Source organism: Camarhynchus parvulus, chromosome 2 (genome assembly GCF_901933205.1).
Source record: "Camarhynchus parvulus chromosome 2, STF_HiC, whole genome shotgun sequence".
NCBI classification, from domain to species: domain Eukaryota; kingdom Metazoa; phylum Chordata; class Aves; order Passeriformes; family Thraupidae; genus Camarhynchus; species Camarhynchus parvulus.
Window position 1 is genome coordinate 119,336,423 of NC_044572.1, and position 27,265 is coordinate 119,363,687.

The window sequence follows — 27,265 nt, forward strand, 5'->3', positions numbered from 1 at the left end:
CTGAAGAATGAGACTGGACTCTTTGCTGTTCGGTCTTCAGGTTGTTTATTAAGTCTTATCTACAAAATTTTCTTCCTGGCGCGGGGGTCTGACCAGCAAGGCAGCCACGACGCCTCCCCGCCCCAAGGCTGTCCGTCTCTTATACCACAAATTACGTATATCATATTTACCTTTACCTCCCAATACCTATCACCCATTTGGACAGTGCACCCCTTCCCCAAACCAATCCCTGAGTGCCAACACCACAGCAGAGGATGGAGAACAAGAAGAAGGAAGAAGGATGAGACAGCCTTCCTCCATCTTGTCCCATTACCTTTATACAAATTTTTAAAACTTATATTTACCCTGTGTACACCTTATAAAAAAACCCCTTTAAACCTGTACACCTCACCCTCATACCAAACTGCAACATTTGCAGGATCGAAATCCAGCCGCCAAGTGTTCCGGGCATCATGCCAAGATCTCCGAGCCCCTGACGGGGGGCTCGCGTGGTCTCGGGGGACTCCTCACATCCGAAGTGATGTGCAGAGTTCCCACAGGTGATCTTTTATAACCTCCACAGTTATACAGAGCTATCCTAATAGACCTTACAGTCTCAAGCATATCCATACATAACATGAAAATGTCACACACAGGAGTATAAGGCTTTTCCAGGACTTCAAATGACCTTCCTAGTAAATTGCTATGTATCTCTTTTTGGGTCCCCTTTGAAGGGGACAAAATTCAAAGACTACAATAATTGCCTGTGCTGTTCCAATCCAAATTTTCTATGAATAGTCATGCGTACATTTACTTCTTACCTTTTACTGACTATGGCATTTAAGGCACAAATAATGTACCTTCTGCCATCACAGCAACTTGGAATTAAAATTAAAAAGTGAGCCATTAATTTTTGGATTATTGTCCATTGATCTTATTTTTGTTGTTTCTGTGAAAATTCCTGTAAGATAAAGGTGCTGTTTCCCATGCCCGTCATGTGTGCTGTGCTTACTAGGCACAGGCCGTCATAAACACTTATACAGTGATGCAATCCTTTGCTGTTCTCGTGACTTTTTGTCCCAAATGCTGAGCAGCCTGTTTGCTGGATTGGGGTTATGTTTTTGCAATTATTCTGACTCACAGTTCTGCCTGCTTTGTTGTCAGAGAGCTTTACTTGTCACAGTCTGAATTATTTTTAACCCTGGACATGTGAATTCTTTTTAACAGTTTCACCTCAATGAAAAGATAGAGTGATTTCCTTTGCTTGCTAAATTCCAGCCACATCAAGGTTAATTATAGTTCTTCTGACTGTCACCACATATTTCTATTCCCAGACCCTCCCAGACTGTCAGAACCTTAATATTACAGGAGCAATTTCTCAGCTGTACATCAGCCATAGGTTTTCAGTTTTGTTTGACTTGCTGGACAGATAACTATATTAATCCTTTCAGCTGTCTTTTGTAGGAATTTTAACTCTAGTAAAGATTCTCACATGCTGCAGTCTAACTAAGGCATTTTTAGTTTTTTTTTTTTTTTTTTTTTACTAATTTGCATTTACACATTTTTCAGAGCCAAGGAAACTACTGAGACCCATTCCTTCTTAGTACCTGAATCCTAACCAGCCTGCATTGTGATGGCACAAGTTTCTGCATAATATAGAAACTCATCCCAAAGCCCTCTTGTCAGAGTATAATAAAATCATGGATGTAGGTATTTAGAGTCCACAAGACAACTCAGCATCTGTTCTCTGTGCACTGGAGAAAATATCTGTGTGCATCTTTCAGCTGGAGTGTGATAAGCCGTCCAGTGGTGGAACCTTATTCTTAGGTATAACTGGAACAAATCTTGGTGAGAACCTGCCTTGCCATATCAAGTGCAAATTCACTATTACATACAATTAGTTACTTGTGGAGAAGTGACTATTGCTCAGTAGGATGGACAGCTTTCCATGTTATTTCATCCAAATAATGTATATATTATTTGCTTATGAGGTTACTATAGGATTGTATTGTTGAGTGGCTCTAAATCCCCCTTCTTCCTTCTTTTTAGCTTCCTTTGCTCGTATAAAGTTCTGGCATCTAAACCTGCCTATATCCCTCCCAACATTAGATATTTAACTAAAACCTTTGATATTTAACTGAATCATGCAGTTGGTCCTCTTAGGGTCCTTTTAGAGTCAATAAAGAAAGACAGAGTAATTTTCAGGTACTTATTGAGATCTTACAATAATTTATCCAACTCCCCATTTCACCTGGGAAGCCCCTATGGCAACTGTACTGCTTACATAGTCACCTTTATTTAGCCCAAAAAACCCAAATTTTTACCTAGAATCCTTAGAGTAGGTGAGAGTTCTTTAAATAGTACATGTATAAAGGTTCTAAGAGGGAAAAGTATGGCTTAGGTATTTTTTATATGCAAACTATGTTTGTTTTGCTCAGAATTGTTAATATTTTCAATATGAGAGACATATATACTTCCCTTTTGCAAGCAAGCACATGCATTGGAAAGGAAAGGTTAATGTTGGCTAATGATCTGCCCCATCAGATTTCCACACAGAATAGAGACAAAACAAATTACCACACAACATTTGTAATAATCTAAAGTCATAAAAATATTGTTCGGAGGCAAGTGGTCCTCTTTATATGTGGACTGTTTGCCCCAGAAGTCAATGCAGGTAATCTGCCAGTCAGATTCCACATGAAACAGATTTTGGCAGAATAGCAGTTGCAGGTAATTTGGCATTTTATTTGTCAAACAGCTTCAGCAAATTCTGCATAACTTTATGGGATCAAGAAGGGTTCCTCTTTTACCTTGTGCAAGAAACATTAACATAACCTAAAATCATCAAGCATAAACTTGCCAAGTCTAATAAAAATGTATGTATTTTTACCTTCTGTGCTTGTGAACTGTAGATATGTGATGTAGTTTCTCATTTTAAGTCTCCCCTCCACACACCTCTTTAACTATCCAGACAAACCCACAGTCAGATTTTACAAATGAAATTAATTTCATTTCATTTCATTTCATTTCATTTCATTTCATTTCATTTCATTTCGTTCAACTATATCAGGTTGTCAAAAATTTAATTTAAAAAAAAGGGGAGGACCTTTATTATCTTTCAGTGGAATCTGTTAATGCTTAAAAATAGCATTTTAGAATGTTTTGTTCATTAATGTAAAGAACTGATCTTTCATCTGAGTTTATAAAAATGTTTCAAAACTGCAATCATGTATTTTTGGTGTGTCCTTATAGGTGAGGAATTCCAGAATATATGACCTACCTGGCATTTCCTTGGAAAGACAGCAGCCTTTATCTCAGGACAAACCCGCAGGGAACCTGCTTAATTACCTGGTCTTTTTCCTAATTATATCATGCATCTCACTGAGAGAGAAGATTAATTTACTTTTTAAAACCAGTATTTGTAAACCCAAGGATTAAAAATAATGATTTTAAATGTCAGATCCTTACTGGAGAAGCCTAAACATCCCTAATTGCTGTATTAAGACAAATAAGTATACACTAATACATATATCTCTGTATAGAGGTATGTAAAAGAAAAAAAAATGAGCCTCGTACAACATTCAGTATCTAAAAGCTGTAATTTTGTCTCCAGATTTTGACATTAAATGTCACCTGAGGCCACTGTTTACTTCTGTTCTAAAACCACTGACAGCCTGTTGGGACACCACCACCATATGGATGTGTCTGTTACTGTAACAAATGAAGTAAGTGCATTCATTACTTTACAAATAAAGTATTTCTGTTTATTATGCCACCACATGGAAAAATGTACTTGAGAACATACAGTATGAGGCATGGGTGGAAGCAATCCTATGTTTTCCTTCATGTCACACTCCTCTCCCCCTGTTTTGATCTACTGTATTTACTTAACTTAACCACTTCATATTTGGGAATATACACTGAACATTTATTTCCATCACTCTGCACAGACCTTTCTACACTGTTTAAAGTTCTCCAGCTTTCCTTTGTTTTTCCGATCTCCTAGAGTCGTTAACCAATTACAGCTGGGATCAAGGCCAAAACCAGCTAAGTATCACAACTGAGATTATCTCAAGTAGTACCTTAGTTAAACTGCTGAATAATCTTTTTCTTAGGGTTCAGATAAACATTGGTTGAGTTTTCTCATACCTTATGCCTTCCTAAAGGTCCTTCACTTTTGCTTTATTGTTTATGTTCTTTTCTTTTTATAAAGCTTCCTAGAGGAAGTGAGGTGGAGTTCCAGCTCAGCTACATTAACTGCAAATTAAGATAGCCCTCTTCTTTCACAGATTTTCTCTGGAAAAAATGGAAGTTAAATTATGCTATGGTCTCTATACAGCTTGCCCTCAAATCCCTAGAAGAAACACTTTCAGCAGATCTGGACTGTGCTTTCATTTTATTTTGCAGTGTCTCTGGATTATTTTACATTTCACAAGAAGAAAACCAATTTTCTGCAGTTCACCTACTTGCAGGACATTACCAATAGTCAGATTAGGTCTTCTATGCAGTATTTCAAACCAGAAATCCATAACATAGGATGACTTGACAACATAGGATGACAACAAATTAGCTTAAACTGTTTCTTGTTATGTAAATGTTTCTTCCTCCTCACTGCTTATATTAGGAAGAGGTGGCTGTTTCTTCTCTAAAGCAATTCAGTTTTCTCCCTCACTCTGAGTTAACTGCTGATAAAATATTTTGATGAAAAATAATATCTTATCTCAGGAGTTTTAATCTTAAAACAGGAAAGTTCTGTTCTCAAATAGGAAAATTAATCTGATTTTTCCCACTGCAAAAATACAGATAAAAGCAAAACATATTACATATGGAAATGTTACAAAACAGCAAAAGGAGCTATTACACTATATGACACTGATTTCTTAATCTGCATTTATTTATTCTTCTGCTTCACAGAATACAATATTACAGAGCATTCTGTAAGTTGCTAAAACTTGGCCATCCCTGCAGATTGATATAGTACTGCATCTCAAATGACTTGTTTGGGGTGAAAGCATTCTTATCTGACTCTGTTGCTGGAGATGTACCTGCCCTCAAGAGATGGGGAAGATAACTGTGTTTACAAAAGTGGGTTTCAAGAACATGCATTACAAAGACACTCACATATGGATGCAGACACACACTATCACAGTACCAGTAAGTCATTGTAACCAAGCTTTTAATGTCATTTATAAAAAAATAGAGTTATTTACATTTGCAACTTATTTGATGGCATCCTCTTTTATTACAACATTTGAATCTGTACGGAAATGACCCACTAACTCATTTGAGAGTAAACTTCTCAATGATAAGCATAACAGTACAGGAAAAATATTTAAAACATTTAAAACACTTTGAATTCTTGTTATTTTGCAGCATCATACAAACACATTCTTTAAAACACATGCACACTGGCCTTACAGTAAGCAGAATTCCCTTCCAGATTAAGGCATGGAAACTCTGCCACATTTCTAGGGCAGTCCCACATTCTTACATGTGGCATTTCAAGACATAACCAGAGGAATTACTTTAATTCCAAAGGGTTGTAGCAGAATGTGTCCACTTACACATTTTTAAGAAAACTCTGATCGAAGAGACCAAAAGAAAAAAAGTATGACTAATTGCATAGTTGCAATAAACCAAGCCCATGAATACAAAAGCCATCAAAATATATTATAAATCTATCTGACTTTCAAAGCTACTTTAAAATACTGTTTTGCTTTACAATACAAATAACACTGTTTGGGGTTAGTTTGTAGAATTGTATTTTGGTCCATGCTGTTAATTCTATATCATTATATTCCTCTTCCATTAGTTTAAAAGCCTCAGAACAGCAGGTCCTCAGGCAGTGGTAAGAATGATGAAGCCAAGTCTTAGACTTCAGCTGCTGCAGTCAGTTCATAAAACCTCTAACTTCAACCACCTCCATTCCTTACTGCTTTAAATAATCTGCCCTCAGAACATTAGGGGAAAGAATGATGAGGGATGCAGATTTAACACTGTTAGAGATGAGAGTTTGCCCCATCTTCTAGTCCTGAGCTGATAAATCACAGCTCTTAAAAATATCCAACCCATTAAAAAAAAATCAACAATAAGAAATCTTCAATTTAGTCTGACTATGCAGTAGTTCCACATAATCTGCTGGCAGTAGAAACTTCTTTGGTGTCAGAGTCAGGTCTTCCTGAAACCACAAACGGCCAAGTCTGTAAGCAAAAAAAAAAAGGTATTGCATATTAAAAGAAAGTTTATCCTGGTATGAAACTGGAGCTTTATTACTGATAGATGTCTAACTCTGGTTCAGTTGAAAACACGTCATCATGTTTTAGTCCCTGTGGGAAGCACAGAGAGAGCTGAGTTCCTCTAACAAATATTTTCATTACGTTTTTCATTATAATTAAATGCTCCACAGAAGGTCTGCAATAGTCAGCGACACTGTTCACATCCAAACTGCAATGTTTCTCTTGCTTTGAAACTCTTTGCGTCATTTAATAAATAAAAAGCATATAAACTATTCCAAAACAATCACTCTGCTGCATATAAGAAAACGTTTTACCCCTGTGACAAGCTTCGGGCGTTTAATTTTGTACCGATGAACTCATGACGCTCTGCTTGTGCTGCAGGCCAGCCGGCAGACCGAGTTACTCCTTTTTCGGACACTAAGCTTGCCTAATGCCCGAGGAATGTAATCTTTAGGGTCCCCTATTCTGACTCCCCAGGACTGACACACCCGCCATCACCCAAAGCCGAGCGCGGCCCCGGAGTCGCCCACGGTGCGAAGGCTCCCGGGGATTTGCGGAGCAGCCAGGGCCGCCCCGCCACTCCTTCCAGGGCGGGCACGGCCTGAGCGCTGCACCCTGCCCGGGGCACCGGCCCCGCGGGGCTGCCCTGAGCGGTGCCCGGGGATTCCCCGCGGGTGCCCCTCGCCGCATCCCGCCCGCCCCCCGCGCCCTACCAGGTTGACGGGATGGACGTAGCCGTTCTCGTAGCGGTCCTCCTGCAGGAGCTGCCGGAGGTGGGCGATGTAGCTGGACGCCAGGCGCAGCGTGTCCAGCTTGGAGAGCTTGGTGTCGGGCGGCACCCAGGGCAGGCTGGTCTTCAGCCGGGAGAACGCCTTGCTCAGCACCCGCATCCGCGCCCGCTCCCGCGCGTTGGCCGCGTTGCGCTGGGACTGCTTCCCTTCGGGCGGAGGCCCCCGCGGCCCCGACGCCGCCTTCTTGCCCCCGGGGCCGCCGCCCCGAGCCCGTTTCCTCTTGCAGCCGCTGCCCGCCGGCCCCGCCGCGCAGCTGCCCTCGCCGTCCTCTTCCTCCTCTTCTTCCTCCTCTTCCTCCTCCTCCGCCGCCGAGGAGTTGTCCCCCGAGGGGTAGAGCTCGCCGCGGGGCTGGCGCTTGGTCGGCGGCGGCGGGTATTCCAGCTGCAGCGCCCGCAGGTCCATCTCGGGCAGCTCCTCCGCCTCGCTCGCGGAGCCCGTGGACATGGCCCCGGGCGGGCGGCGGGGAGGCGGGCAGCGCGGCGGGCGGGCGGGGGCGGACGGCCGAGCCGAGTCGGCCCAGAGCGGGGCGGCCCCGCGGCGGAGAGTCCGTGCCGGGGCGGGGGCGCGGGGGGGCGCGGAGGGGGGATGCGCCCCTTGACAGCGCTATATATCGGGTGTCCGCGGAGCCAACCATCTGCCGGGGAGGGGAGGAGAGGGGCGCGGGGCGGGGGTCGGGCCCTGCGGAGCCCCGCTCCGGGGGCGGCGCCTCTCCGCGCTGGCCCGCGCTCCGCGGCGGGGCTGGTGCGGCGGTGCGCAGAGCCAGACCCCTGTGGGGGCACACACACGCGGGTGGGGCTATACAGACACGCGGGATGTCTCCGTGTGTGTGTGCGCTCTTGGGCGCCACGCCTTTCCCACTGGACAGACCCCTCTCCTCTCCTCGGAGATCGTAAAATATCTCCAGGGCTGGTCCCGCCAGTGTTTGCGCGGGGAGGAGTGCACTGCTCCCTGTGTCTAAGGGCCAAGCGCGACCCGGGACTCTGCTTCCAGCCCACCTACACTCGCTCTTCCTCTTGCCTTTCCTTCGAGGGCATGGGATTTTCCCAAAGTATGAACCCCGGTGCAGCCGAGTGGTGCGGCGGGACGGGGCCCCAGCCCCCTGGGCTCTTCCTCTGCCTGCCCGGCTTCGGGAAGCGAATGCGCGGTCCCGGTGCCCCCGCTGGGGCGGGCGGAGGCAGCAGGAGACCCGGCGCTGGGGACTGGGTGTGCAGTGTGTGGGGAGCAACGCAAAAAGTCGCTGGGAACGTGCGTACTGTGGTTTGATAGCGTCCCTAGTTTCAGGTGAAACTCCAGATACTTGTCCGAGGGTTTCTCCTTCCTCAGAGCAATTAATTAAAACCCATTAAATTGGCTGTGTTCGCCTCTCTGTCACAGAGCAAATTAAACGAGAGCTTCTCGAGCTTCTTGCAGGTTTTTTAAACGAATTCTGTAGCTCAATTTTTATTATAGAGTCCATGGGTGAATAGAGGACCTCACATCCAATGGAAGTACTGACACACAAGTTCAACAGAGGTATAAATAATAAAAAAGAAATATTAAAAAATCAGCCATCAACTTGTATCCCTCGCACCTCCCCCAAAACCTCCCTTTTTCACATGAAGAACTAGAGTTTAGTTCCTTGCTGGCTTTCACAACTTGGATATGATTAACCAGAATAAAAATGCAGTTCTCAGAAAATAATCTAATGACTACAACAGGTGGAAAGATCTTGTCCCGCAGTTTCTGTTCACGGTTATTTCCTTCCATTTCTCTCCCGCCCGAGCGGAACCCTCCCGGCTGCTGCCACGCAACTTTCCTGGCACCGCCGGCCGCCTTTGGGCCCAGAGCTCTGCTCCCCTCCCCGCCAGCCCTGCGGGCTCGCTGAGGCCACTTAACACTGTGCAAACCCCGACTTCACCCGCTGGGGCTAGAACCACATCAGAGCCGAGTTTAATGGCAGCCTTTCCAAGTGAAACTTGACATTTCTTGAACCACCTATACAGGCAGCTGATCTTGCAACTGGATCTCTTGAACTTGGTTTGACTCTACGATAGATGCTCAGGCTGGGTCCCACACGCTGCACAGTGAAAGGGCAGCACGCTGGACTTGGGGGTTACCCTTCCTCCCCACTCAGACTGCCTTATCTATCTATCTATCTATCTATCTATCTATCTATCTATCTATCTATCTATCTATCTATCTATCTATAAGTACATAAAGATACTGCAGGAGAAGAGATATAGGTTTACTTTTTCCCCCCATCTGGGTTGTTTATACAGGTGCGGGCTGAACGTTTTCCCTGCTAAAGATTAATGGAAGAAAGTACTGAATTTCGTTAAGCAGAGAAGAAAATGGTACCCAGTCTTAAAAGCCACAATGACAAGCCTCCCCTTTCCTGCCTACCTTTGCCTCAGCGGATTAAAGGCGACACATAATGGATACCTTGACTCATTTAATGAAAGGGCTAGGGGCAGGGAGATGAGCCAAATTCTCAGATCGTCTTTGCCTACCTCTTGGTTGGTAAAAGAAATGGGAAACGCAGTGGAGTAAATCTGAAGGCAGGGTTTACTTCGGGTTTATACCCAATGTAACCCAGCAGACCTGACTCATCTATCAAACCACTAATTTCTGCGACCCTGACAAAGATATCATTTTCAGAATAAAGTCTTTGATGGGGCCAGGGCATTACATCATGCATCATGCTTCCATTTGTCAAGATTTTGATCCTTTACGATCTCTGTGAGGTGAGTAGGGTAAGCCCCTGGTATATCAAGGCAGCATTTTATGCTTTATCGTTATCAGGTGCAGTCCCTTTCCCCTCTCTCCGTTAAAGGATAAAACCACGAACTGAACTCCGAGGCCAGCATCCTTCCCTGTTTCACGGTCTATCCTCGCACACTGGGCGAGATGCAGGGCAGCCTGGGTTTGCAACGTGGGGTGTGCGTGTGCAAAGGGATGGCAGCAGAAGCTAGAACAACTCCTACACGGGAAGAAGCTGCAGAGACTCCCTCCCCCAGGGAGCTTTGCCTCTGCCATCGTTGCTGGCCCCAAAATCAGCTTTTCTCCACTGAGGGGGGATCCCTGAACTGGGGAGTCTCACTGGGGCGGAGTGGGCTTTTTTTCCTCCCATTTTTCCTCCAGGCATTTAGGTAAATAAATGCAACTAAACAAAGAGGAGTCCACGAAACCCAGATTTCTTCTTAACCTTTTGCAGCGAGTGAGGGTGTTTCGTGCGGCAGCTGGGGACCGGCGAGGACGGAGATCATCCCCGGGCAGACCGGGAGTCGCCAGTGCCCGGGAGCTGCCGCCCCCGCGACAAAAGCGCGGCCCTAACCACCCGGCGGGTGCCTGGGATGAGGCGTAGGGGTAATAATCCTCTCATTTCCTTCCTTAAGTTTCAGAATAAATTATAGCAAAAAAAAAAAAAAAAAAAAAAAAAAATGACCAGAGACCAAGTCTGTAAAACGCGGGTTATCTCCCGAGAATGGGAGGGCGAACCTAAAAGCCCCGTGTCTTTCACCCTCATCCTCTGGGGTATTGACAGCGACAAAGCAGAGTGGAGGAGGGAGATGATGTGTTCTCGATAAAGTGTTTTAAATGCGGCTTTTCTCTGGCATTTGTGCTTTCCTCGAACTCAGCAGTTACTGAGTTCGCCTCACCTGAAACGCGCTACGCTTTCTCAGAAAGACCTAGATGTAACAAGGGCTTTTTTATTCATTTTTCCCGCGGTGATGAGAAAGGCGGGATGTTCTGAGGAGAAGAGGACAGCGGCTGACAAATGTGTTCCCCTTCATCTCTTCACAAGCATTTATAACACACATCCAGGCTGTGTGAAGGGCGTGCAAAGCTTTTGCCACGAAGTGATGGATGATGGAGATGCTTGGTCTAGTAGGAAAAGCAGGTGGATGAATTATAACTTTGGCTTAATGCCACTTAGAGAAAAGATGACTCTGCTCGGCTCAGATTGCCTGGTAAAGGCACAGAATGAAGGGAAAAGTGTGTGACTGACCCTCATTCCCCCAACAATCCTGTCTCCATTTAAAACGCCTGTACCTGGAATGATCTTTGCTACAGTCAGTGCCCTGGATACCCTGTCCTTAGCCAGAAGACTAGCACGGCTCGAGGCACCATTAAAGCATTCCCTTGCCTTTTTTTCGTTTTACTAAGGTGACAGCGCTGTGGTGCCCATGTCCTGGATCCCTGGCAGCCGCCTCTCTGGGGATACTCCATGTGAGCTAGCCCAAGGGATCCCGCAATCATCACGGGAGAAGGCAGAAACCAAGCACTTACCGGAAATGAGTGCATGTGTGTGATATAGGAGAAGGATGGGCTTCCCTAAAAAGTGGCTTTCCACCATATAACAAAATCAAAGGGTACTCTGTGGGTCAAGCCACGTCAAATAAAGCAAACAGAAGATGATAAATGAACCTCTGGAAGGAAAACAAATAAAGTATTTATTAGAATTTATTTTGCCTAGCGAGAGCAAACCTTGCCGTCAAGGGACATGCTCGATGGTTCACTTAGTGAAGGGACTACAAACTGAGGTTAAGCCCCTCCTCTCCGCCCCTCTCCTCGCTCCCTGCGAGCTGGGGCTGTCCCGTTTCTCTTCCCGAGAGCCGGCGGGGCGAACTCCAGGTGCGGGACGGGCAGCGCTCGCCTTTGCCGTCGGGGGAGTCTCTGCCTGGGCGATGGCCGGCCCGGCGAGGAAAGCTTCGGCTCCAGGAGGAAAACCCGGCCGGAGGGAGTTGCTGGGGGACAGGAGTGAAGCGAGTCACTGGTGTCCTGCGTCCGCGGGGCTGGTTTTGCCGCCTGGGCTGCGGCGAGGGTTGGTGCTTCTCGCTCAGCAGCGCTGAGCAGAAGCGGGGACATGCTTTTAAATTTAAAAATCAAAAAGACAAAGAAACAACTCTCCCACTGTCAAAACCCGACCAACCAATCCAAACCCCACCAAACAAACAAAACACACACAAAAAACTCCCCGCATTCGTCATTCGAGCCGCTAATTGACCCAAAGGGGATCCCGCCTCGCAGCACGAGATGAGCACATCTTCCCCGAGGAAAGAAATTGCTCCCTGTTAGCAGCTTCTTCTCCCCGGCATTTCTAGTGCAGTAATCACAACGAGACACTATCGAGTGTGATCGCTGGTTTGCCCGGATTTTAACCAGCAGTGAATTTTGCTCAGGTATCCCCAACTTTCAGCAGGATTTCCCCTGTGGAATAGCCAGGCAAACTCTCTAAATACCTCCTGGCGCCAGAAGAAAGTTCTCATGTAATAGATACCCGTTGGTGTGAGAACACGGATTCTGCTCACTTTGTCAATCAGCCGGGGGCAGGAAGGGGATTGAGGAGGGGGAGGTAGGGGGTTTCCTTTAATTAAAAAAAAAAAAAAGTATTTTTTTAATGGTGCCAGGAGATATGCAATTGGTCAAAAAGGATCAGAATTAACGGTGCTGTTTCAAGCCCAGTTTATTTCTTCTCTTGGAGCAAATTAGCTGGAATAACAAGCAAACATCAGGCAAGAGGAAACACTGTGTTAGTCTCCTCCTTGTGTTTCTCTCTGAGAGGGAAGCCCACCAGAACAAGACGGAAGAGATTGGGGAGAGATAACACCAGCACAGCACTTCATTATACTTGAGCACTGCGGCACGCTGTTGCTTTGGCTGGGCTGCAGCAGAGCAGATGGAGGAGTGCGGCTGCCTTGGAACCGCTGGTGGAGGCAGTGAGGGCTCTCGGCCGGGGCACACAGCCGGTGAGACAGCTTTGGGGGCAGCAGAGGGAAAATCACTGCCCAGAGTTATCCAGAGTCAAAGAGAACTCTGGCATCACGTCATTAACAGTATTCAGGGCAGGTTGTGAAAGGCACACAAGGCTTGCAGACTGCAGTCACAGCAGTTCATTTGTTCGTGAAATTATTTTCTCTGGGGAACAAACTTCCTATGGAAGGTACTTAGGCAGCCTTCTGAACACCAGGCAGGACAGCTGCCACACCTTACCTCACAAGCACTCTGGCTCCAAGTGCTGGCAATATTGGGATGGGTGCCCTTCCTCTTGTAAAAGACAGCATCACTGTGTTCTTTGTTCCCCCTCACAGAATACTGGGTATCTGTGTATAATATTCCATTTTCCATCTATTTAAATTGGTGGACCTATAATGAATCTAGATTTTAAATTGATAAAATTACAGGTGACCACATCGATCACTACTGGGCTAATTCTGGATCTGAGAGAGGTGACATGGCATGGTTCTAACAATGATTTTTGGATTCCATAGACATAGTTCTTCTAGGATGCAATCTTGGTCTGGATCTTACTTCTGTGCATTCTGCTTCTGTGTGCACTTGACACAGAGACCCAATGTAAAAGAAGGGCTGCACTATTTGCCTGCCATTGGCAGAAAATGAAAGAGTAAGGGGAAAGCTGAGTGACTCCAGGTCTGTGGAGAACTGGTGAGGCATGGATACAGCAGATATATTTATTGCTGTACTTGGGGGAATGATCACCAGGTTCAGTGAGTTCATCAGATTCCAGACTTGTAGTAGAATGTGGATAAACCCCCCCTCAAACAGATGCCTATAATCAGTTTTTCAAATACTGAACACTCCTGTGAGTGAAAAAGGTGCTTTTAAAAAACCTCTGACATCACTTTATGGTAAAAATAAATCAGGCTCTTGCATTCCAGACAAGCAGAAAGGAACAACCAGACCAACTAACAGACCTTTGAACATGTAACAATTATATTCACTGTTGTTATTTATCATATGGTGGAAAGACAAATTAAGTGCTCAACTTGCTTATCTAACAGAGAATTCCAGGAGGAAGGATACAGGTATGGTTTATCATATGACTTCAAAAGTAAAAGCTTCACAGTAGTATCCTGTGAAGGACTCCTCCTGAATAGAGACGGGACTCACAAAGAAAATGCTGCAGAGATTTATGTAGTCTCAAAAGATTGTTATTTGTGCTTGGAAACCCCTTTGTATTATTAAAATCATATAATGACAGAAAGGGAAGGACCTGGATGGATAATTTATTGATGTTATAATTTATTATTTTGGAACAAATATATCTGTTGTACTATATTGGGGAGCAAAGCCTACATCCTCAGCATAAGTAGAAATGTTGGAAGTCAGGTCCAAACACACCTTACAATGCCTTTAGTGAACCAACAGATTGTTTTTATCTAAAATATCTGAAAGGTTTAACAAGTTAAGGTTTGTCTGGTGCCAAACTAAGATGTAGGTGAAGATAGATGATGGCTGCAATTCCCTGCAAATAGAAGTAGTCGCTTGTGGTAATGATGGATGATTTCCAGGGAAGAGGTACAGAACTATTCAAAGGGATGTTTCACTTCAAGAATATGTAAATAACTTTACTTTTTGGTTTTATCCTACTTTAAAATAAAAAAAAATATAGTTTCCATCTGTCTGGAGCAAATCCAACTAAAGTGAGCAGGATAAGGTCGTGTCCAACATACATAAGACCAGTCCTTTACATGATTTTATGTAAATCTTTGTGGTTTAAGGGTGATAGAAAGATTGAAGGAGGGCATGTTCTGCCATTTTTACGTCAAAATTATAATTTATTCAAGATACATACCTAGTGTCTTTTTACTTAGCTATGTGTAGCATTTGAGATGTAGATAAATTATCATAAACCTTGTTTAGGCGCAGTTAATCTTAATTGATTTCAGCCACCTCAAAGTTTGGTGTCACAACTCAGATAGTTAGGAGTGAGTGGCAAGAGTTACAGTTTGTAGGTCAAAATGTCACCTGTTACATTTGTTACATGAAATGTCAAAATGTGGGAGGCATTCTTAAGGCAGCCTAATGAAATACTGCACTGGCATACATTTCTTCCTCTGTGTTCTTCAGATGAACAAGATGTCAGGACTTGGGCTGTTGCAGGCAGAAACAGAGATCATGCCTGAGATGAAGGGAAATATGATTGGAAAGACCTTTCTTAGGAGAACTTTGCCTTTCAGCAGAGGTGAAGATTAGCAAGCGCTTAGGCTTTGTGATGTGTCTCTCTTTGTTTTGTGTCTCTATAATGCTATTGTGATCAGCAAAACTGGAGCAAAGCAGGCTGTGTAATAAAAAACCCATTACTTTAATTCTTCTTTTGGTTCTTCTCCTCATTCTCGCTGTGCTGAATAGTTTTATCTGACCAAGATGGTGTTGTTTGCGCTTTCCAAGCAGCCAGGATACTCATTTTCATTCATGATACCCTTTTAAATGCAAATTTAGGAAGAATAAAGTATTTGGAATAGGATAACATATTCCACCCTCTGTCTTGCCTTTTAAGCACACCAAAAATTAGGATTATTTTTCATTAAAAAGACAATTGATTAGGACAAAAATGCTATTGAGTCGTAGGGTCGATTCAATCCAGTCCTGTCTAAGTTGCTAAAAGCAAATGCCTAGAAGAGCGCATTTAAAGAGCAAGAACAGAATGGTAGTCCTCAGAAGACTCTCTCCACAGTGAATAATTTGAGTTTCAATAATTTTCTAAGTGAAAAGTTTAGTTTTTAAATGTAATGGACCCTGGTAGATTTTTCTTCCATGAGCTCACTTTGGAATCCATGTCCACTTTCACTGTCCCAGTATTCTGCAGCAAAGCCTAATTAAATACATGGGGTGACAAATTTCTTTAACTTAAAAGCAGAGTAAGGGTGGATTAAGAAGCTCACAGGAGACTCAGACTACTGCAGAATACACTAAACCGTTATGTGCAGACTGTATTGTCTGCATTGAGTGTACATAGCAAATCCTGTGTGCTGTATTTTCTATGAATATTGGGTTGGGATTGGGCAGTGGTGTTGTCACATCCAGCTGTGGACAGAAGACAAACTGACAGCTGGTTGTTGAGTCCTCATTCAAGCTGTGATCTGGGACAGAAATCATAGGACCATTTAGTTTGGAAAATACCTTTAATTCCATTAAGTTCAGCTATTAACTTAGCGCTGCCAAGTCCACCACTAAGCATCACGTCTACACCTCTCCTAAATACTTTCAGGACTGGTGGCTCAACCACTTCCCTGGGCAGCCTTTTCCAATGCTTGCCAACCCTTTAAGTGAAGAAATTTTTCCTAATATCCAGTCTAAACCTCCTCTGGTGCAACTTGAGGCCACTTCCTCTTGTTCTATCATTTATTATTTGGGAAAAGAGACTGAGCCTTGTCTTCTTACAACCTCCTTTCTGGTAGTAAATGTTTTCCCCTGACCCTTCTTTTCTCCATGTGAAACAACCTTAGTTACCTCAGTTGTTCCTCACAGGACTTGTGCTCCAGACCCTCCACCAGCTCCTGAACACACCCCAGTGCCTCCATGTCTGTCACGTAGTGAGGGACCCCAAACTGCACACAGGATTTGAGATGTAGCTTCACCAATGCTGAGTACAGAGGGACAATCCCTGCCCTGGTCCTGCTGGCCACACTATTGCTAATCCAATCCAGTATGCCATTGGCCTTCTTGGCCACCTGGGCACAAGCTGGCTCATGTTCAGGTCACTGTCAACCAGCAAACCCATGTCCTTTTCTTCTGGGCAGCTTTCCAGGAACCCTGCCTCAAGCCTGTAATGCTGCAGGGGGCTGTTGTCACCCAGGGGCTGGAACAGGCCTTGTCAACCTCATGCAAGTGGCCTTGGTCCATCAATCCACCCAGATCCCTCTGTAGAGCCTTCTTGCCCTCCAGCAGCTCAGCACTCACATAGGAGTTATTTAAATTAAGTAAAAATATAAACATTTTGTCTGGGTAGCTTATGGGTTTATAGAGGAGGTTAGGAAAAAAGCCAGTTTTTGAAATTAGTACTTTTCTATACAATGGGACATCTGAACTTCCTGTTACTGACCTCTTATGATATGAAACCATAGAATCATAGAATATCCTTATTGGGAGGGACCCACAGAATCATTAAGTCCAACTCCTGGTCCTGCAACAGACAATCAAGCCAAAGCTTCAACTCCAAAGCATGTAAGCATTCTAGCTCTGCAGGAAAACAGTTGAAAATCTATTAGTTCTATATGTACAATCACTTAGTCGTTTTTCTTGTACAAAGCTGTCAACCACTAGTATTCTATAAAACATGTTATCAATTTTGAGTAGGCTATCAAGGCATATCAGAATCAAAAAATCTTCTAGCTACCCCTTTTAAATGTGTTCTTTTAGTATATGAGTAAGCTGGAAATAAGCTTACTTCTCCACACTCATCTAGAAACAAAACAAGTAGTTAACTATCCTTCATTCTGTATGTAAGCTTGTTCTGAGCACCTTCAGCCACTCTGTAGAGTTGGCAAGGCACAACACTTGATCAGGGGCCCAGGCTGCTTGGCTTCCTCTTCATCCAGTGCTGCCACCAGCACATCTGTCCCTGCAGGCAGGAGGAACTTTCCTGTCACTGTCTGAGGTCTGCAATTCAGGGGATCGCACACAGAGATCCAAATGGTTTAGTGTGCATGGAGAATCACTTACATGGCTTGTTTTGTTTTGCCGCTATTTCTGTTCTGCCTAAAAAATCAATCCACTTTATTTTTGGTAGCAAAGGACTGCTGTATCTTAATATCCTTATTGCTTTATATTTCAAGATCCAGGAAAGTCCCTGACCTGTTCAATCTGAAGCCCACTGATTTTTCATTGCTCCCTTTAATGGGATGTTCTGGAGCTGGAAGCAGAGATAATTCTCTCATCTAGTGTAAAACTGCTGGTAGGCAAGTCTGGAGGATGACCACATGGAACAAAAGAAAAAAAACCCAACCAACAAAACAGACAAACAAGCCAGAAAGTAGATGCTCTTCTTGCAGCTTGCTTTACTGCAATCAGATCTTCACTGAAGATGTTTACAAAAACATTTTAGTTGATCCAAGGGAAAATTTTGAATCTTCAAAAATATAAATTGTTCTTGAGAGAAAGCCTTCTGGGTGGCTGTGGTAAATTTGCAGACCTTTACAGACCTCTCAAAAATCTTTTTTAAATGAGTGAAGGAGATTTCCATGGCAGGTCAGAGGAGGAGTAAAAATGGAAGAAAAAGTGTTGAGGAGCTTTACCTGCTATCACTGGACACATCCTATGTCTGAACTTCCCTTTTATAGTTATCCTTCATGAAGTCCTAAAAGCAGTCCATAGTTTCATTCAGATTAAGAAATCAGATTTTAGAAGTCATGACTTCAAAGTGTTACTCAGTGAGTGGTGCAAAGTGTTTTTAATTTCACCCCTTTTTATTTATCAGGATTTTTATAGGAATAATTTATAAGAAGCAAAAAAAATATTAGTATCATTAAATGGTAAAAACATCAATATTAAATTATGCAGTCTTCTTGAAAGAAATGGGATGTGACAAGTGACAAGTCACTTGCGAGATGACTTGCATAAGCACATTTCTGTTACTTCCCAGAAGAAAAATTAATGGTGTACTCTCCTCAGAATTTTAGCTACAGAGAGGACCTGAACAGTGTTGTCCTCTATCTCCACTCACTTTGCCTCTTCTCTCTTGATGGCTAACGTCTTTACTGAAAGCACAAAGCTAGAATGATTTGTGGGCTACTAATAGTGATCTATCCATTAGTATCTACAATTTCTATTTTGGATGAAATTAATACATTTAATTAGATATAATTTTGTGAAATTGATTGTGTCAAAACTGAAATATGAAATACAGAAAGCCATGATTAAACAGATGTAGAATGCATTTGTATTTGTGTGGTCTAAACAAATGAGGAAATCAAGAGTCAGTATTTCTCCTCACCTCTGTCAGTTTCATAAGACGAATTTTCCTTCTGTTATTTAAAAATTAAAAAATTATTTGCTGGATTGGAAAAATTAACATTTGGCTTGGCTTGGGTGAATAGCTGTGGTTATAACAAGTGTCTTGCCAAAAATCAATTTCCTATGTCAGGTCTAGCCAGAATGGACATCAAAAACAGCTCTTGAGGAAATCCAAGCAGTTGCTGTTGCATTTATAAAGGACTCCAATGGAGCCTCAGGATGAGTAATGTCTCTAAACTGGATGCATCTTTCCTTCTGGAGATGGTTTCCTTTTTTTTGTAATACACTTTTGAGCTCAGCTTGGCTGAGAAGGAAGCTTTCTAAACCACTGTTCCTAATATAAATCTTTGACATATGCACATCTGTTTGTCAGTGTGGTTTCATAAGTTGGTTTGGATCCCAACAGTAGTCTTATTCTTCAAAATATTTTGTCATCAACAAAGATTTGTGATGACACATGAAACCCTTTTCAACACAAAAAATCATCTCCAAGTCAAAATAAAATAGTACAGACTGCTGAATTGAAATGTCAAGCCAAAGCTTAAAACGCCTGTCCTGTTTTAATTTTCACAGTTAAGTAAACCCTTGTCTCTTTTCTGGCTTCACAAAACTTTCCTGGACTGCATTGTGTGACTGCTGAAAGAACAAAATTTCTAACATTCAGTTTGTTTTCTCAAGTGGTGTCCCACATCCAAATCCAAGCAGGACATGTTTTGTGGTTGCAGAAATATCATCCATAAAGTCTTTGTGGCTGGTTGTCTTGTCAGATATACATTACATTTCCAAAGCAGTTCTGGTAACAAGTTGCGATTTTTGATTATCCATTCATGTAAATTCTAACATGTCTGTTCAAACTGTAGTAAGCCGACTTGGCTTAATTTGGTTCAATGAAATTGCTGCATATTGGGGAACATCCTGAAACTTCTGTAAGGACCACATTATCTGTTCAGACAGCAAATCCAGAGCCATAGTCTCAAAGCTGAAAGCATCTTAAGTATCCTTTACATCCAGGCCTGAGTGCTTGCATGACTGTCCTCATTGCCTGCCTTCAGACAGTGTGCAGGTTGCCCACATGGCAGCCATATAAACAACATGGCACATCTGGGACCACACCCACCTTCCCTTTTCTCTTGAGTCTTCTCCCTCAGAGTGGGGCAGAATGGCCTGGTATCTCTGGTTTTTAATATTTATATTTTCATCTCTGCTACCAGAAGATATATTTTTTTTTCAATTTGGACAAATAGTCAAACACCTTTTGTGGAACCTCAATGACCCTCACTGAGGTCAGTCCCTCAGTGTTGCCTGCATCTTTCAAGAGTCGCTGGTGTTGTCTGTCTCCACATCCATATATGTTCATACTTTTACAGTGGTTTTATTTCTGCATTTTACATTTTACTTTCCCTGCTTTTCATGTGGAGATAATTTAGATATCTCCAAGTTAGCCAGGTGGATTCTATGACAACAGGTGGATTTTTGGAAAGAACATTCATTTTCATTCCTGCACTAAAAAAATGGCTAGTGACTTTCAAATTCTTGGTTATACAGACCTGGCCAGCTTTTTAGAGAGTAACTTAATGGAAAGGTGACAAGAAATCTATGCAATTTTTGTCAGCCTTGTGTTTTCAGTCTGTTGCATGCTTTCTGCTTCATTCTACTTTCTCTCATCCTGTCTGGGACACACACAGACAGTTCTCATTCATTAATTTCCATCAACAATAATGGTGACTTCACTATTACAAACTACTTCACAGTTATGCAATGTGATATCACACTCCTCTGCATGTACTGTTATTTCTACACAAGACAAGCATAATGAGCTACTGAGTACTGGTGTGTAAATGCACTATCTACAGACAGCATCATTGTGTTGGTCTTCCACAGATAACTGTGATCTTTGCCAGCATTTCATCCTCAGGACCTAATTAAGATTTTGTACATTTTCACATGTAACTTAAAGAAAAACTTCATGAGGGACCATCACTAAGCACTTGTGGAACTCTGATAGGAGCTGTGTTTGGTAGACAAATGGCACCATATTCTAAATACAATGAACTGTTGATCAAGAGATGAAAGAAATTCACTTAGGATCTGTGGCTGAACTGATTGACAGCTAATACAGTAGTCAAGTGTGTTAAAAGTGTATTTTATCATAGTATTCATTGAATACTATGATAAAAGGCATCCTTCCTGATAGGACACTTTATTGTCTCTGTCATTGTCTTTGTTTCTCAAGGATTTCTATATAACTTCACTCAGTTTCTAACAGATATTGTGTTGCCTACATTGTATGCTGGTCTTTTATTTCATTATATTTTTGGCAAGAAGCCTTTTTAATGTTTATGGTGTCTTATGTTGCTATCAGGACTACACATACATCTATTGCAACATAACCAGCCTCAAACTCATATACCTTGTGTTAGCAATATTTGCCATGTAACCATTGCACGACTTCCCCAAGGACAAAAGGTAACAACAGAGGTCGATAGGCAGCTTAAATACGACACATGAATAATAGCATTAATAAAATAAAAATTAAGTTCTCTTAATTTAAGCTCTTAAATTCTTTGGCTTGGAAGTATTCTTTATTGGTTTCAGGAGGCATAGTAAGGATTATGGAGTTAAGATTATGTATTCTTGAATGCATATTAATCAATTACAGGAGACAAAAGTTTGTTGCTTGTACAAAGGATTTTACCGAATTAGTGCAGATGTAAACAGAAGTTTTTTGCCTTCTTTAGGAGATGTTTCTGCCAAGTAAGTTGCACACCAGTATAACAACTCTCTATTTTACTCTTAATTCATGATGTGCCTTTCTTATTTGGTACTTGACAGCTTTTGGAATATCAACCCCACATGGCACTGAAGCACTGTTCTCCTGGCTTGATCTTTCAATAAAGTTCAAAATGATTTGCAATGATTCCTCTAACCTCTGTGACAATTGCTAGATTTTTCTGTGTGAGCAGTAACTATTTCTTAGACAGATACAACTTTTTCCTCAGCAAAGGGAACAGCCCTCGTTTCTCTGCTTATGTTTTAGATGTCAGTTTTGTTTGTTCATCAGTGTTCGTATTTGCTCATCAGCGTCTTAGACAGTACTGCTGAGAGACACTGCAAACTGTTTTGTTACACAGTTTATTCAGTCTGCTAATGCTTTAATCTTGCTTTTTATACTGTGATGTCCGTGCTTTAAGCACTTTTTCAGCTTCCTTTCCTTAAAACGAACCCAGTAAGATGAGAGCAGAGCAGCTTCTATTACAGTGGCTGCTGCTGTCTGCCATGTACTGAGTATTGGATCAAGGCTGGTACAGACCAGCAGTGCTGCTGTAGGCAAACATCAGACTTTTCTCCCTTTTTATGTCTTACAGTGGTAAAATACAGCAGCTGTAACAGGTGTTTCAGCTCCTACAGTGAAATTTATTACAGAGAATGGGTGTGATGTAAGTTTTATCATTGGTGCTGTGTGTCTTTAGTACCATTACAAACAGATTTCACTAGATGGTTTCACTCTGGTAACATGCAATTGTTTAGTTGAAGTTTAGCTCTTTGATACACCTGAGCTGGGCACTGCAGTCAGCTGAAAGTGATTATTACATTCAGGATTTACATTACTAAAGAGTATTAATCAGCTCAATTAAACTTCAAGTTGCGCATGATTTTCACTGAGCCTCCATATGTGCTGGATTTCCACACAAACCCACTTCATTAAAATCTTCTGTACACTGATACCTCCTCCTCCAGGCAAACTATTATACTTGCAGTTTTCAGTGTTGTCACATGCATAAGTCACATGGAAAGAGGATATCCAATGATTACATGAATAAAAACTCACCTGCACTGAGTAGCCTCTTTAGAAAAAGAAAGAATAATATAACTGACTAAGAAGCTCGAAATTTAAATTTTTTTCTGTAATGTACCTTCTTTCCATCACTATAATTATGGACCTAATTTTCCACACTACTACATTTATCCTGAAATTCCAGTAATTTGAATTTCAGTGATTTCTTCTGCAAGAAGAAAATGTGGCAGAATATTTTTCTACAGAATGAGCTATTCCTCCTAGAGCTATTCCTTCTTCTCTCTGCTGGAATTGTATACAGCCTAGAAATTATGTCCTGATTATGAAAATCAGTAATAAAACTTCATTCTACGTGATACTTAATAGTGAAGAGTACACGAAAGTAGCAGCAAGAGTTTGTGGGAGAAACCAGAATAGTCAAGTGGTAATTTTGCATGCAAAATCTATTATCATGATAATTTAATTTGACAAATAAATAAATAAATACTGTAAAGGGAAACTAAAGTGCTTGGGCATCTGTAATACTTCCTTATCTGCATTTGACTTTTCCACCATCTAGTGTTTACTCTGAAGATATGTTATTGATGCAGCAGGAGGCAGAGGCATTGCCTAAGTTCAGTGTATTGAACACTCTTCAAAGCTGACCTGAAAAACAAATATCAGATAATAAGCTTAACATTTTTTTGAGGATGATATGGAGCCTGACGACACTGACAGTGATTAAAAATCCTTAGAGATTGATCTGAGACATGTTGAGAAAACCCAGATTTTGAGAACATACACCTGTCTGCCAGATGTGTGTTATGGCAACAAGGGTGAGGAAGGAAGACTACTGTGATAATTAAGCTTAGATTTTGTTTCCAGACTTGAAAATGTAAATTACAGTGAGTGTATGGTTTTGATTCTTCATTAACCCAACTTCTTTTTACCAAAGTTTTGTTACTTTTGCTTCTTGATTATTGCACTTGTAAATACATATGTGTGAAAACAAACATATTTCAATCTGTTGTGTACAAGCATGCCTAATAAATTAAACACATATATTTGTATATTAAAAGAACTGCAATCAGTTTAAACATGTGTTGTGCAGAAACTTTTATTATTGAAGCTCCTCTGAAGTAAGAGTTAGAGCAGAGATTCAAGAAATTAATTCACAAAGTGAGATCTTGGGAGTGAGAATGGCCACATAATAAAATTCACCCACAGTACAGCACAAGATGACCACATTAAAAAGTGTCCTACAAACACTTCATGGACTCCATCTGGCCAGGGCACCTCACTCAGAGCTGTTGCATTAGAAAGTGATTTTCTAAATAGAAACTTCAAAATAATTTGTGCTGCAGATTTTGAAGCCCTACCTGTATCACACATTTTGTGTGGGGATTCATCTGCTCATGACTGAGAGTACAGGAATGCCTATGAGTCAGAAATGTGGTTTCTCATGAAGACCTGGTTTGCTAACAAACTGAGCTCCTCTTCAAAGGTAGGTCTAGTGGTCCCCCTGGAGAGCATCAAGTCATCAAGGGCTGCAAAAACCATATTTGCTGGTTGTCCAGGAGGACAAAAATATTGTAGCAACAACTCCAACGAGATGTTGGTTCTATATTTTTCCTTTGATGCTGCTTGAAGACTTGCGTATAGCCAGACCATACAAGTACTCTCCTGGGTTTGACCCAGTAACTGGAGGAAGATGCTCTAGCTCAGTATTTATTCCATGACAGTGTATGAAAGTGTAGTTCTAGGGAAGAGTGTAATATCAGCACGATCATGTAAAAAAATTTCACTTTTTACTAAAGCAGAGCAAGGTATAAAGACTGCCCAAAATCTTTTACTGAGGAGAACAAGGGCTTATAATTTCTTCTGACAAAAACAATCAACCAACCAATGACAAAAAAAAAAGAAACAACCCAAAACCAAAAAAACCCCAATAACAAAACACCCACAAAAAGGCACTAATACATTTCTTGCCCTGATGAGCCTCTGCTGCCTGGAAACTGGGACAAGGTGCTGTTCCTTCTCATGGGGTGAGTCACATGAAATGATGCACAAGTTGCCTAATTAACTTAAAGGCATGGCTAGCAAGTGAACACAAATCTACTTAGTAACACTTAGTAAATGGTTCTTGACCACTTTGACAATTTCCTCTTTCTGTTTGTCAGAAAAAAAGGTATCCATCAAGGGTGAGACAAAACTGGGAAAACAAGAAGGGCTCTAAACTGGATTAGCAGAGGTGTTTTATGTGTGAACAGCCCATGATTGTGTCTAGAATACTCATTTTATCATGAAAAAGGACAATGAAGTGTGCCTAAATCTGAGTCAAGAAATCCAGTCTTCAGTGGAGGAGGAGTTCCAGAAACTTCAAAGCCTCTGGGATACTTCATGTTATTATAAAGAGCCCAATCTCAGAAATGGTGAGGAGGAGATTTTATTTTTTTAATTGATGACACAGCAGGGGTAGCAGGATCATTTGAAAGTCTGTTCAAATGCAGTTGGAAGACCTGGTGAAAAACAGAGCTCTGAGACATGGGGAAAGGACAGAGAAGTAATGAATATGTGGGGGCTGGGAGCAAATGTTCTAAGGTAGAAGGGCTCAAGGACAATTTTTAGGAAGGCTGATAGTACCAGATGAGGACAGAAGCTCAGGAAGTAGAAAAGAAAGAAAAACCATTGGAAGAAGGGACAAATTCAAGACTTCTGAAGAATAGAAGTAATTAAAGGGAGAAACAATGAACTAGAAGATAGTTTATGGTGCTTTCAGCTTTTTCTGGGCCATAATAAACCTTGCCTTGCCTTTAGATTACTAATTTTCTCCTAAAATATGCAGCTAAAATAGGCAAGCTGACTGACCCTTGAATGGCTTGTCTTCATTGATTCTACAAAGATCTGACGGTGTCTACGTGGATATAGTGGGTGCCTGCAGAGGTAACTACACTGAAAGCACTCAATTTTCAGAAGAGATAGAGACCACCCCATATTTTGTGCAGTACACTCTGTCTGAATGTGATCTAACCTAGAAAGAGCCACAAAACCTGCCAGACAATGCATCACCCTTCCCTTCAATAGGGGGACAGCCATTTCAGAGAAAGCCTGACCAGCTCTGACAAGAGGGAAATATCTCCCTGACGACTGAGCCACTAATTATCTCCTACAGGATGAAAGGGAAGGAGGAAGGAGGGAGGGAGATATTCTGTAGCCACCCCTCACAGCTTTCCAGGAGAATGCTGGCAATTCAGCTTCTGAGTAACAGCCATGCACTACTGTCCTGCAGAAGGAGCTGCATTTGGAGCAGAAAGGCTTGAATCACTCCTTGAAATTGTCCCAAGTGCCAGCTACCCAGGTTTAATGGAAGCAAATGCATTCAGCCTGGGGCACTGGATGTAATTCCATATTTCTTTATCTGTGATGTGTTGTTATGCGCTTGCAGCTTTAATATTCTGTCCAGCCCTGGTACAGACTGAATCCTTTAACCTCTCTTTGGAAAAAACAAAAAAAAAGAGTTTAAATTCATTCCAGCAACATGCACACATCATCCTGTTGTACAGTTTCAGATCTGAGGGTACAGAGCTATGCTGAAGACTTGGTGTGCTCCAGCTCCCCAAGCCTTTCTTAGGCCCAGGGGTGATAACCACTTTTATCTTTTTGCACTCTAGATGCAACACAGAGGTTGGAAATCCAATGATGTGGTTTGGAAAATTGAGTTTTGCCTCATTTGGGACAACAGAGCCATCATAAAGAACAGCAATTTTACCTTTCTGTGGAGAAGAAACGTGTTTGCACCAGCCTAGCAAATTGGAGAATCTATCCAGAAACAGTTGACATTCTCAAAATAAAATCAAATAATAAAAGAGTAGCCACTAAGATGGTTCTACAGTCATTATTGTGGCAAAGACAGCAAAAGAAAGAACGCTGTGTTAGACTGCACAATATATTTGGATTAATTGTACCATTTCATCCTTGCTAATAATGCAATTAAGGTATTAAAATATTGCAGTTTTCTCCATTTCTTCTGATACAAGTGAAGGACTATGGTCAGGTACAGGAGAGAATAAATAGATTTACTCAAAATCTGCATAAAAATTCTAGTCAGTTTTTTTCTCGTGTAATACTTATACTGCCACTGGTATATATAAAAGTTGTGCTGAGTTCATAAGGAAACTAGTCATACTGAAATGATTAAAGCTGGCCAAAAGGAGAATTATCTAAGAAATCCGTAGTATTTTACGGATGAGCTGGCATATATAGTATTTACCATACCATAACTCAAACAAGTCTTACTTACTATCTTAATGACTGACAATAGCATATCTGGAAAACATCTGCCCTGGAAAAGGACACATCAACTACTCTGTCTGCCTGAAAAATGTAGATATAGTATTACTCTATGTCAACCATGCATATCATATGTGGTATGAAATGTCTTCTGTGGTAAAAGAATAACGAGTGCATGCTTCATCTCTCATTGCCCCAGAATAGAGACTCTGGTGTCCTTTCTCAGGATGAGCACCCCTTGCTCCCTGAATAATCTAATGGAAAAAGGGGGACCTGTTTTCTGCTCTGCAGGAGTTCAGGCTACTTTATGAATTAAATCCCAGCAGGGTTAAAATAATTTTCCAGCAAGTTACTAAAAAATAATTTTACAATTTACTATAATTATTCTTCATGTTCTTATGAGGACATTGGCAGTAGGAAAAAGCGACAAAAGTCTTAAGGTATTTCTTTTGCAAATT

General features: G+C 42.0%; 1 protein-coding gene across 1 annotated transcript; it reads right to left on the bottom strand.

Annotated features, from left to right (window-relative positions):
- Positions 1-4,988: 4,988 nt before the first annotated feature.
- On the bottom strand, positions 4,989-7,514 carry MSC (musculin). The gene is made up of 2 exons (XM_030971890.1): positions 6,929-7,514; positions 4,989-6,179 (listed from the first exon to the last, which is right to left on the bottom strand). The coding sequence occupies exons 1-2, from the start codon at positions 7,448-7,450 to the stop codon at positions 6,093-6,095; spliced, it is 609 nt and encodes a 202-aa protein (XP_030827750.1). The 5' UTR covers positions 7,451-7,514; the 3' UTR covers positions 4,989-6,092.
- Positions 7,515-27,265: the final 19,751 nt, after the last annotated feature.